This window comes from Phasianus colchicus, chromosome 2 (assembly GCF_987193195.1).
Source record: "Phasianus colchicus chromosome 2, bPhaCol1.hap1.1, whole genome shotgun sequence".
NCBI lineage: Eukaryota > Metazoa > Chordata > Aves > Galliformes > Phasianidae > Phasianus > Phasianus colchicus.
In genome coordinates this window covers 107,390,988-107,404,002 of record NC_143437.1, presented here as the reverse complement: position 1 = coordinate 107,404,002, position 13,015 = coordinate 107,390,988, and the positions used below count along the sequence as shown (strand labels likewise).

The 13,015-nt window shown below is 49.7% G+C and overlaps 2 protein-coding genes across 2 annotated transcripts; both read left to right on the top strand.

The window, feature by feature from the left end:
* The first annotated feature begins 251 nt into the window (after window positions 1–251).
* Window positions 252–1,549, top strand: LOC149919263 (gallinacin-12). Its single transcript, XM_090136735.1, has 3 exons — window positions 252–446; window positions 581–714; window positions 1,113–1,549. Exons 2-3 carry the CDS (start codon window positions 582–584, stop codon window positions 1,259–1,261), a joined length of 282 nt encoding a protein of 93 aa, XP_089992861.1. The 5' UTR covers window positions 252–446; window position 581; the 3' UTR covers window positions 1,262–1,549.
* A 4,859-nt stretch (window positions 1,550–6,408) lies between these two features.
* DEFB125 (defensin beta 125) lies at window positions 6,409–7,818 on the top strand. Its single transcript, XM_031603934.2, has 2 exons — window positions 6,409–6,587; window positions 7,556–7,818. Exons 1-2 carry the CDS (start codon window positions 6,527–6,529, stop codon window positions 7,675–7,677), a joined length of 183 nt encoding a protein of 60 aa, XP_031459794.2. The 5' UTR covers window positions 6,409–6,526; the 3' UTR covers window positions 7,678–7,818.
* Window positions 7,819–13,015: the final 5,197 nt, after the last annotated feature.

Sequence of the window (13,015 nt, the reverse complement as noted above, 5' to 3'; positions counted from 1 at the left end):
ATTAACGCAGTTGAAAGGACACCGTGGGCAGCAGCCAGGCAAGGGTAGCTGGAATATCACAGGCAGATTTTACAGGCAAAGCTACATATCATATCTCTCATATAACTCCCATCAAGTGGCGCATTGCTGAGCTAACCAGCCACCTCCTCCACCAGTGCTACGTGGTCATCATGCTCAGGAATGAAACCTCCCTAATTTCTCAGAAGCCAGAGATGGAATGGCCTTTTTGGCAGGAAAATCACAGCCAGGTTTCAGTTGGAGCAAATATACACAGGAGCTCAGATAGAAATGAATCACTCCCAGCTTGCAGCAGCTCCAGAGCCTTTCTTTGCAGGTTGCCACTGCTGAGCCCATCATCTCTTCGGGCACTTTGCTGGTGGAGGACAGAGAAACCCCTGCACCTCATTTTTCCTGGCAACCCACCCACCCGAAATACCAGCTGCCAGGTAGAGGAAGCAAAAGTGAAGCAAACCAGCATTGTTTGGAGCTGTGGCGCCGGGTCAGAACGACACAGAGGATTGCTGAGTGGTGAATGTCACCGGGATATAATTAACTCCTGCCTGCTCCCTCCCTCCTCCAGGATGCCATCCCGCCTGCCAGTGCCATGCAGAGGCTTCTGCACATTCTCACACTCAGCCCTGCTGATCCCCAGCAGGACCAAAGCGATGGGGAACCTGTGTTTCATGTTCATCTTCATCTCCCTGCTCGCTCACGGTAAGGCTGGGGGTGGTAAGCTGGGGACAGGAGGAAGCTTTCCTCACTGTGTAATCAAACCATAATACTACAGGTAGTGATGGGGGAAGGTGTCCTCAGGTTTCTGGATGAGGTAGTGGGGCGCTTTGGTGAAAAGCATGATTTCATCCCCCCGGAGTAATGCTAAAACACCATACAGCCAATCTGGGAGCAGCTTGGTTGGGGAACCTCAGTGCTCTCCTGCTCTGGGCTTGGGTTTTGGAGGCTCTGGGAGAAAACTTTCTCCTTCCTCCAGGATGTATCTGGCACAGGGATGCTGGGGGTTTGCTCCTTGCTGCTGTGTGTGCACAGGCTCCAGGTGCAGCAGGAACACGGTGCCCAAGGAAGCACTGTGCATTTTCACTCACTCCTCTCTGCAGGAAGCACTCACGGCCCAGACAGCTGTAACCACGACGGGGGCTTGTGCCGAGTGGGGAGCTGCATCCCCGGGGAATACCTGGCTAAGTACTGCTTTGAACCCGTCATTCTCTGCTGTAAACCTTTGTCACCGACTGCCACCAAGAGCTGAAGGTGTCCGAACTGCAGCAGGTGGAGAGCAGCAGCTCCGCCAGCAAGGAACAGGTCGGGAGGACATGTTGTGCCTTTCTATGGGAGCACTGCTCCAGCTTTCATTGGCTGTGGATTCACTTGTGGACCCTTTCCTTTCACTGTGACTTTCTAAATTGAAGTCACACAGACTATATGTTGTCACTTTTGGCATCCGGCTGCTACCTGTCATGCACAGGTGAGAAACTGCCTTTCTCCTTACCCAAAAACAATAAACCCAAGGTTTAACAGAACAGCAAGTGCTTGTCTGTCACTCCTGCTGACACCCAGCACTCTTCCCATCCCACCCTGGGGAGATCAGTTGCAATGGGGCAGCCTTCTTCTCCATTGCTTTCAGTGCAGCCTGATTTAACATAAATACAAGTGCATTCTGTGTATTCACAGGATGTGTATACACATGCAAGTGCATTCAAGTGCAACCCCTTGCACTTACCTACTCATCCTTCCCAGGTTGTGCCAGGTTCCTACAGGCAATGGGAAGGGCTGGATGCGAAATACAGCACAGAAAGGGAACGAGGATGCTCCACATGTTTACACAGCCCTTTTAACACTGGCAAAGGCCAAAGCAGGAGCAAATGTGCCATCAATTATTAAATTTTCCCCCAGTTCAATCAGGCAATACAGGAATGCTGTGGGTTCACTCGTCTCCCACAAAGCAGCAGAAAGAAGGGAGACTCCAGGCTTGCTTGCTTTAAGGAAGGATCTGAATCTGGTCCATCGTTGCCCTTAGGCTGCATTCTGGTGCTTCTCCTTTTCTACCAGCAATAATCTCAATTTTGATTGGCCAGTTGGCACCTAGCAGCTTTCTACATACAAGGTGAGGATGGATGGAGCACCTGATGGAGCTGCTGGTGTCCCTGTCCTCTGCGGGGCTGTTGGAGCAGATGGCCTTTAAGGAGCCCTTCCAACTTAAATGATTCCATGATTCTAAGCTGCACCAGCCAAACTCCATTTGCTCTCCAGATTCACCCCGTGCCCTTCTGTGCATCTTCAACAAGAAATGTTGACCCCTCCTGCTTTGTCAGTGTGCTCTTGGTCTCTGATTCCAGGTAAAACCGCATCTCTCTCGGTCAGTCACTTCTGCGAAAGCAAGAAAACAATGATGTAAGGACAGAGTTACGCCAATTAGCTGAGGCGTTGGCCAGAGCCAGGGAAAAGTCCTCCCTGGGAGATGAAATTCTTGCTCTGATGAACCAAACAGGAAAATTCCCATTGACCTCACCGCGCTCAGGGCCCAGAGCCAGAGGTCCGGCACTGAATCATCTGCCTCGATTCCTGATTCACGAGCAGCCCGGATCTTCTCCCTGGGTCATCACAGCACGGTCCAGGCCATTGAGGCACACAGGAAGATGCCAGCCCTCCCCTGGAGATCCCCACAAACAGACAGGAGTGCTTGGGAACTGCTGCTGCAAACAGAGCCCGGAGCCAAATTCCTCCCCACCCTGCGGGCTGCAGCCCGGCTCTCCAGCACACACAACACAGCGGGCATTTAAATCAAGGCTCTTTTCCAAAGCAAACAGTTTCTTCCTCAGATTTGCCCACAGAGTTTGTGATTCACGCCTCTTATCTGAGGGACTGTTAGCCGCCATGTTTATGGCCTGTTTTCCTATGAAAGTGCGGCGTATGAGCTCATCAGCTCATCCCGTAAATCTCCCTGCCAGATGCTGGGCCTTCTGCCCCCTGTCTGTTTTGAAGCTGTCAGCCAGCCAAATTTCCATCAGGGTCACCTGGAACTGCTCCTTTTTCAGGCATCGTTGTAATGGGATGGTAGACACAAGCTGCTGCAACAAGGCATGCTCCCATTCTCCCCCATTTGTATGCTCACCGATCTAACTGGAAATCATCCTCCAAAAAAAGCCCAACCCAACCCAACCCAACCCAAACCAAAACAAAAATCGACACAAAATCAAAAAGAATATTATCATTTCTGACCAATAAGTGAGACAAACAGACACGCAGAGTAGGACAGAGGAAGCATGAAGGACACGCATGCAGGTTGGAGAGCAGCAGACTCCAGACCAGTACCCTACACAACCCTTCTCTATGTTTTCTTGACCCATTCACTCCCCTGGAGCAAAACAACAGTATAAGATGCTTACGTGTAAGTGTATTATAGGGCATGCTACTCAGAGTAATGATCTCCAGGTTTTTTGATCTTATGGGAGAGAGCCAAATGAAGAAAACTGGTATTTGTGCATGACCCTTTAATTTCAGCTACGTGTACCTAACATGTAGCTCAGGAGGCTACAAAGATAGGTGTTCCTCAGTGCCAGCAATCCTATATCATCTCCTAAGAGATGCAGAAACAGTCCATCCCTCTAAGGAGATGCATTTTGGGTCTTTGCAGCCTTTTGGGTACCTGCAGCCATATGGACAGCCCAGTCCTCACCCCTGTTCCTGAATGACTGGAGATATGAGTTCACCAACCGTTGGCCTGAACATCCCCGAATGGAATTCGTTTGCTGTTCCCAAGCAACAGGCCAGTGTTGATTTGGCAAAGATAGCCAAGGTTGAAATGAAATCCAGCTCTTAAAATGCCATTGTAAATGCAGCTGAGTAATCAATACCAGAATTATTTGGGGAAGGTGAGCTTTGTACATGTGGGCATCCTGGCTGACCCCTACATCCTGGCATCCCCTTGCATCCTGGCTGTCCCTTACACCCCCATGCAAACTAAGGCATTTTCTAACCCTGTGTGTTTGGCTCTTCCTCCTCCTCCAACTCTTGTCACACGATTGATAATACACCACCAGCAACCCCTACAAAACCCATCTCCAGGGGCGTGGTGACCTCCAGATGTCAAAAGAGAAAGGGACATAGGTCCAGGATCACATCTACCAGACAGCATGGCTGTCTCAAGAACCCCAGAGCATCCCAAATGGTAACACGTTGTATTCAGGAACTGGAGCGGGTGCTAAGTCCCCCCTGACTTCAGTCAATGCTCAGATATCTTATGGACCTGAAGACCTACGTGTTCCGGGAGGTAGGAACGATGTCTGTAAACCTGACCATGAGTAAAGTTTGGGCATTATTCCCTAAACATCTCTTCTGTCTTGTGGGGCAGGAAGCACGACAGCCTTCTGGACACAGGTTGTTCCCAGAGCATCCCCTGCAGTGCTAGGAGGGTATCAGCTAGCTTAGTGTGTATGCCAAAAGTCTAGAAGATCAGGAAAGTCTCAAGAAATGTGCTGAAGAAGAATGTGGCCTCACTGTTCATGGTCTCGTCATGAAGAATAATTTAGGGAAAAGAATGGGAGCCGAATTTAGGGGAAAAAAGAGTTCCTTTATGTAACCAACTGCAGATCAAGGAAAATCTTTGAAGGACATTGCCATGTAAAACTTCTCTCCCATGAGAAGACAGTAGTCTGGGATTATGAGAAATCCTACACCTGTGCAGCCAGCAGCATTCTGATGGTTCCTGATAGAGCTCACCCTCTATAGATAGAGCTGGCAAACTAGGAATAAACTAGGAACTGCGCATCATTGGGAACACTGTGCCCACCTGGTACCCCAGCTCTGCTCTAAACCCCACATCCAGAATATCTCCCACTGCCAGCATGCAGTTTTCATCATCTGATGAAAATCAATCATCCCATCAATCATGATGGGATTCCAATCCCATCATCAGACCAAGACACTGTTTGAGCGTCCAAGAGTTCCTCTCTGCTTGGGTTGTAGAATTGTATCACAGAATCACAGAATGATTGGGTTGGAAGGGACTTTGAAGCCCACCCAGTCCCAACCCTTGCAATGGGCTGGCTGCCCCCCAGCTCTGGCTGCCCAGGACCCATCCATGGCCTTGAGCACCCCCAGGGATGGGGCACCCACAGCTCTGGGCAGCAGTGCCAGGGCATCACTGCCCTCTGAGTAAAGGACTTCTTCCTAACACATAACCTAAATCTCCTCTCTTTTAACTTAAAGCCTGAAGAGCTGCCCTACTACCAGTATGCAGAACAACAAGACTTCCAGAGTCCACACACACCCTTGCAACCGCCCCTCCTGCACACAGACCCACTGCCTTTCTCCAGGCTGCGTGTGGCCAGCTTATAGGACGCCCAGTTTAAATACACGGTGTCCCATGACCCAAAGTCCAGCTGGTGAAGGGCCCCTTATCTGCTCTGTTTGATGAAGGTGATCCCTGCTCTGTTCAAGAAGCCCAAAGGCCACATCGTGTCCCACTACATTACAGCACTTGTACATTTTCCAGCACTGGCTGGTGCCCAGCCTGCGAATAGAAGGCCATCAAGGTGACTTACAGATGGAAAACGAAAGACTTAGTGATGCCCTCTGCTGCTTCATTGCTGTAAAAAGATACCTTTACAACGTTTCTATGTCTCCTCTTCATTTTTTTAAAATTTTTTTTATTGTTTGGAGGAGGTTTCTCTTTGCTGTTTGCTTTGCGTTGTTTGCCAAAGTTGAAATTCAGGTCCCACGTTTGCTGATTTCCTGGAACTGATCTAGAGAATTAAAACAAACCAGCAGCAAGCCTCAATACACATGCTTCTCCTAAAGATTCTGCTAATTACAGGGACATATCCCAGCTTTCCTATGTAATAAACTCACAAAGAAATACATTGAATTGCCATTTTTCTTGACAGCTGCAAACAAAAGTTTGGCAAACCATCTCTTTGTAGCCCAGAAGTTGGGAAACGTGAGCAGACCTTTGTTTTTTTAAGGATCCCATGCTTTCCAAGCCAACTCAGCCCTGCTGGGGAGCACTGAGGAATAAGAGACTCTGGGTTTTGTCACACTGGACTTTGTCAAAGGCGTACAGAGACTGGGAGCTGGAAATGAGAAAAATACAAAACACTTTGATCCTGCAAACACTTGGATGGGTTTCCAACGTCACATGCTGGAGTCTACAAATGCACCAACAGCCAGGCTGGGTCAGCCCCAACATCCTGTCCCTAGCAGCAACCAGGAGCAGACTCCCCAGTGCTCATTGAAGTTTGTTGACAGAAACCTGCTGTTTTTTGGGTTTTTTTTTTTTGCTTTTTTTATTTTTTCCTACTTTTTTTTTTTTCCCCTCCCCCTGAACGTGAGGTGTCTGAGAGCAGGCAGTTCCCAGAGCGACTGTTTGCTGTCATGTTGAAATGCATCTGAGATTGACAAAGTTCCCTCCGCTCCAGGAGCGTTACACAACCCCCAGCCTTATAAATCCAGGATTTCCCTCTTCTCTACCTCCCTACAGCCCTTCTGGGGGTGGAACGCCCACCTACATTCAGCCATGAGGATCCTTCAGCTGCTCTTTACCATCGTTGTCATTCTCCTCCTCCAGGATGCACCTGGTAAGGACCAAATATTTGCAGAGGTTTGTGTAGGACTGTGGGGAGATAAGAGACAGGACTCGATCCCCAGGTAGAGGCAGACAAGATAGAGCAGTTCAAGTCAAGTCAACTCAAGTCTGACCTGACTCTTGCTTTCAAGGAACAAATCTGTTCTCTACAAAGCAGAGAGAACATCATGACAAACAAAAGGCAATTTTCTTGGGAAAGAAAGTAGGGAGAAAGAGAGAAAGGTCTTTTGCTTTGTTTTGTCTCATTTCTTCTGGGATTCTGTTTTAAAAGTCTTCCTTAGCTGTGCTGTTTGGTTGCTTGTACATAGAATCATAGAGTTGTTTGAGTTGGAAGGGACCTTGAAAGGCCATCTGGTCCAACTCCCCTGCACTGAGCAGGGACACCCACAGCTCCATCAGTGCTCAGAGCCCATCCAGCCTGACCTTGGCTGTCTGCAGGGACGGGGCACCATCACCTCTCTGGGCAAATGCACACATTAGGAACTCAGGTCTCATCCAGCCATGGGGTCACTGCGGTGTTACGAGGACTGTGATGGTGTAACTTCTATAGAAACCAAATCTGATTATCAAGAAGAGGAGATTTATTGACTTGGTGTGTCTACACTCTCATTTAGTTAAGTCCTAAGGATAAAAGGAGGGAGAAGGACTTGCCCATTCCCCTGATGCTGCATCCCCATCAGTGCATACCTCTCCGCAATCTCCAAGCCTGTGTTCCTGCTGTGTTTAAGGATAATGCCCAAGGGATCCACCTCACCTGACACAGCCAACCCACAGCTGCCCATCTTGCCTAGGTTTAGCTGTTAAGATGTGAGCTGTGTTTGATGTTCAGATCCCAAGCACTTAACCATGCAGCTCCCTGTTCCAACTGCAGGTGTTGGTTGCTCACCCAGTACCACCAGCGGGGTTCTGTGTGGGTTCCCAACCCCCTAAGCAGCTCACCCATGCTCTTTCCCTCTGCAGCAAGAGGTTTTTCGGACAGCCAGCTGTGCAGGAACAACCACGGCCACTGCCGGAGGCTCTGCTTCCACATGGAGAGCTGGGCTGGAAGCTGCCTGAACGGCCGCCTGCGCTGCTGCAGGTGACAGAGACTGCACTGGGATGGACCAGCACCCCAAGGGCCACACAACCAGGACCATACTTAGGAGCTGCTCTCAGTCACCACCATGAATACATCCACATCTGGTTTTGTCTGCCACCAATAAACCAACTGACTTTTCAATGTCTTTCTGCATCTGGACCTTCCTTCATAATGCTTGGGGTTTGGTTTTTGGTCCACACGGAGGCATTTGAGGATGCTTGAGATGCGCCCAAACCGTCTGGGCATCCTGCTGTGTGTGTCCCTGTTTGGCCAGGGCTTGGACCTGAGGTCCCTTCCTACCTCAACCTTTCCATGATTCTGTGGATCAGTGATTCTGTGATTTCATTCATGTGAAACCTTGCTCGCACAGTGGGAGAGTTAAATAAAAAGAGAAGCTCCCCACGCAGCCGGTGATAAAAACAAAAGGAGTTCTTTCAGCCTCATTTGCTGGCAGGGGATTCTCTAGGCTGTGTGTGTTTGTGGGGCAGAAGAAGGGGGCTGAAGCCACCAACCAGACTTTGGATGGGCTCTGGGTGCTGACAAGTGCAGAGAGCTTGATGTGGGGGATGGATGAATAGATGAAAAAATGCCATTTGATTAGGAGAAAAAAAATTCCAGTTATGTCAGGCTTGGTGACAGCAGGTGGCAGTCCCAGCCTGCTTCTCTGCTTCTGCTGCAGAAGGAAAGGAAAGAGGGGGGGGGAAGGGAAGGGAAGGGAAGGGAAGGGAAGGGAAGGGAAGGGAAGGGAAGGGAAGGGAAGGGAAGGGAAGGGAAGGGAAGGGAAGGGAAGGGAAGGGAAGGGAAGGGAAGGGAAGGGAAGGGAAGGGAAGGGAAGGGAAGGGAAGGGAAGGGAAGGGAAGGGAAGGGAAGGGAAGGGAAGGGAAGGGAAGGGAAGGGAAGGGAAGGGAAGGGAAGGGAAGGGAAGGGAAGGGAAGGGAAGGGAACAATCTTCCTTTTCCATCCCTAAACACAGTATCTGGATGGAAGCTGTCTAATGGTCTATACAGAGCCCTGAGCCACTGCTGGGTGGTGGCTGGAGGAGGGACAGCTGGCATGGACAGGAGGCCTTGGAGTTTTTTGGGGGTGAAAAAAAATAAATTCCTGTATTCCACATTCTAACACAACATGAGGGGTATCGCTGCCTCATCTGGTGGGTAGAAGTATGAATGGGGATGGACCAGATACATTTACACCAGGGAGAAAATCTGGTCAGCTGTTGATGCAGGAAGAAATAGAGCTGCTCACCACAACGTGCTCTGCAGCAGGACCCGTGGGAGAGAGCATCACTTAGGAGAGGAATTAAATCAACACGTGACAGGGCACTCATAATCTCTGGGGCTGGGAATAACCCAAACTTGCTCCCCTTCATCCATGGCTGCAAATAGGATGCCTTTATACCTTTACAGTGAGGGTGGTGAGGCATTGGCACAAGTTGCCCAGAGATGTGCTGTCCATGGAGACTTTCAAGGCAAGGCTGGACCAGACCCTGGGCAACCTGATCCAGCTGTGTGTCCCTGTGCATTGCAGGGCAGTTGGACTAGATGGCTTTCAGAGGTCTCTTCCAACTCTAAGGATTCTATGATTCTTTACGCCTCCTGGTCTCAGGATGCTGCTCCTCTCCTCTGAGTGACAGTGCAGCTCCTCAGGGAGCTGGGATAGCTCAGCCAGAGGTTAGCAGCCGCTCTGGCTCACCCAAGCCCCATGGAGCAGATAAGGCTCCCCTCGATAACAAGACCTGCCAGCAGCAAGCCTCCAGTTTTCCACCTTTTTGAAGTCTGCCTGGTGAGGTTGTGCAGAACTTTGTCCGCTTGCCAAAGTAACCAACTTCCAGCTCCAGCCTTCTTCTTCCCTCCTTTCCCCGCTCTTCCTCCTCGCTCCTCCGTGCACACGCTGCTCCACGAGGCCGATAGGGACTCTAGGGGGGGAGTGAGGGGCTGATGTCATCTGTTTTTGGCTCTGTAGAGGAGAAGGCAGTGTCGGAGGAGGTGAGGGTCGACACGTCTGCCTCTACCCAGCCTGGCGCCGGGAGCAACTGGGAGCCTTCCTCCCGCAGCCGCCTCCACTCCTTATCAGGGCAGGATGACATCGCAGGGACCCGAGTGGGGAAGAAGGTGGGAGAGCTGAATGGGAGCCTTGTGAGAAGAGTGTGTGTGTGTGTGTGTGTGTGTGTGTGCTGGAAACAGCTCCCGGCAGGAGCCAAGGGGGGAAATAGCTCGCAGCAGGATGGAGCCTGCTATCAGCTGTGTGCTGGAGTCAGTGAGGCTCCTGCTGAGGTTAACCTCTCCCATCCTGGGCAGGCAAGCTGGAAAGTTCTACGTGGTCATCTCTGAAGGGTTAAAAGATTCCCTGTGCCATTCAAGGAGGAGGATGAGCCCTATGAACAGAGGGAGGGAGGTGACGACCTCTATTCCTTACCCAAAGTGTGGGGTATGCATGCAGGGCTGGCTGTGACTGTACTGGGAAGATGGGAACTGTTGTGAGAGGGAGCAAAGGGTCCTCCTTCAAAGGGTTTTGACATGTTTTTACCCAATTCTGAAGAGAAAATTTTATTGTCCATAGAACAGCATTAATATCTAACGTCACCCACTCTTCTCTCCCTTAGAAATAAGGTTTGATCATAGAGTCTTAGAATATTAGAATCATCAAATAAATGAATGATTGAACCACTGAATCATCAAATCATCAAGTCACAGAATCACAGAATGGCTTGGGTTGGAAGAAACCTTAAGGCCCATCCAGTTCCAACCCCTCTGTCAGGGGCACAGTTGCCACCCACTGGATCATGTTGCCCAGGGCCCCATCCAGAAAAGATCAGAAAAGAATGAAGCATTTTTAGATAAACCCAGAACCAAACTGTGCCTTCTCTCTCCTACAACACAGCTTCAGGGAGGGAAAAGCCTGGTGGGAGGTGGGAGATGCAGCCCAAAGAGAGAGATGGATCCATAGAGCCTTGACCTCCAAACATTTCTGACTGTGTCAGAGAAAAGCATGTCACTTGGTCACAGCTGATGTCTCAGAGTGTAATAAAGTACATTTTCCAGGCGTAAATAAATGACTTCATCCTCCTGGCAAGGTGCTCTCGGCCACGTGGAGGAAAAACAGTGCAGGAGCACTGCAGCTCCCTGAGGATGGAACTGGTGGGACAGCTCCAAGGCAAACACCACAGGCAGCATCCAGGCTGCAAATCTGGGATTTGGCTTCCAGGATGCTGCCAAAACTTGTGGCTCTTGGTCTGGATGAAAGGCAGAGGTGAAAGTTCTGGGGGAAGGCTTTGCATCCCAGATGTGGGATGGTAGGTGAGCCCTTCCTCCACTCCTTCCTCCTTTTCCCAGAGCCTCCACCAAGCAGCCCTTTTCCAACCCTAAACTTTCAGTGCTGCACACAGAAGAGCAGGACCCTTCCCCAAGCCTGGGAGGGACGTGAAAGCTGTCAGGAGGCTTTATTGTCCAGATCTTCAGGCTGCTATCAGCAACTCCCACACGCTGGAAGTGAGATATGTGTGACAACATTTTTTCCGTTGGCAAGCTTATCGTTGCCGAGAAGAGGGGAAGGGATTGGGGAGGGCAATGGAGAGGAGGGGGGAAAGGAAGGGAGGTGGATAGGTATGAATGCCCACCTCTCCATCCTTCGTTCACCCCATGCTCCCCAGGCCTGTGAAAGTAGAGGAAAACATATTTTTGGAGGAGCACAGAGTTATGTCAGACCCACAGCCTGCTGGCCCAGTAGGGACTATTCTAAATTCCTTGGGTAAGATCCTAAAACTCTCTTCCTGAAAACGTATCTCTTAATTCATATGGGTATACGTACAAATGGAAAGACTTTCTGGAGGGATATTGGCTGGGCTAGCAAGACCTCATGGGGTATGATCCCAGTTGTCAACTGCACGTTGGATCTCATCATGTTTTTGCAGTGATCAGACTGTCAGGCTCTGGGAAGGAAGGGTCTTGGCCCACAGTCTTGTTTTGCAGAGCAGAGCCTGAAACCTGGCTTCCTCAGTCTTTGGAGAAGGAAAAAAAAAACCACAAAAGAACAACAAAATCCACACCAGTAAACACTTGATGCCACAGTTTTAGGAAACTACAACATTTGTCAAGCTTTGCAATAGAAGTCTCAAGATGGCAATAATTGTGATGGCAACACATCTTGGTCTGTGGGGCAAGAAGGTGAGTGAGGTTATAGGTGGGATTTCAGGGGTCAGCACTGAACACATGGGAAAACACATGGGAAGCACAAGGTGGAGAAAAAAAGTGCACATTTTTTCTGTTCAGTGAAATCATCATTATTGGTGATGATTTTGGAGGCCAGGCAGAATCATCTCACTGGCCATTGCCAGCCCCTGTGCCATTGGCTGGGCCATCCTGAGATAAAAATGAACCTCAGAACATGAGGGGAGCCCTTCTGTATCTCAAGCACAGGAGAGAAAAGTGGGTTTGGATGAGTCTGTGATAGATGAGTTTGCAGCAGTAATGCTCTCATGAAGGCAGTGGTCATTCGTTGCACAACTTCTTACATGGGCAGCTACTGATAGGAAAAGGGGGAGGGCGAATTTAAACTAAAGGAGAGGAGATTTAGGTTAGCTATTGAGAGGAAATTCTGTGGTGAAGCACTGAAATGGGTCACCGAGAGGAGCTGTGGGTGTCCCATCCCTGAAGGGGATGGCAGGAGTTGGAACTGGATGGGCTTTAAGGACCCTTCCAACTCAAGCCCTCCTATGATCTGTGATTCTATGAAATGAAGAGTGGTGTTATAAAGCCAGCCAGGTACTGTAAAGAGAAAAAAGTCCCTCATTTTTTTGGAAATTCTCTCGTATCTATACATAAGTACAACATATCTGTACCCATGCTGTGTAGCTTCTTAGGACAGAAGACTCTTGCCAGCTTGCCCTTTCACTGTCCAGGTAAGTGAGGAGTAGAAGAGTTTCCCTTAGGGCCCCAGAAGGTTTTCCAAACTCATCCATACAGAAGATAAGCAACACGGCAGGACTGCAGGAGTTTGGCATAGTCCAGAGACACCTCCAGTTGCTTCCTTGCCCAAATGCTTCTTATTCTTTATTGTTTTCTCTCTTGTAGACCACCAAAGTGGGGGGACCTGCTCTGAGGGGTGATATGTGCACCATGGAAGTATGATGGGCTAATGGTACAGGGGTAAGAGTCCAACTTCTGTGGTCATGGAAAGGATAATGCAAGTGGAACTTCAGTCAGCTTGGATGGACCAAGGCACAACTGCACCAGAATTAGAAACAGGACGGAAATATATTGGCCAAAAATACATAGAGTAGCGTTTGCTGAGCATGATGCTGGCTCTGGAGGAGACAGATTAGCATTCAGCCATGCATGGATTAG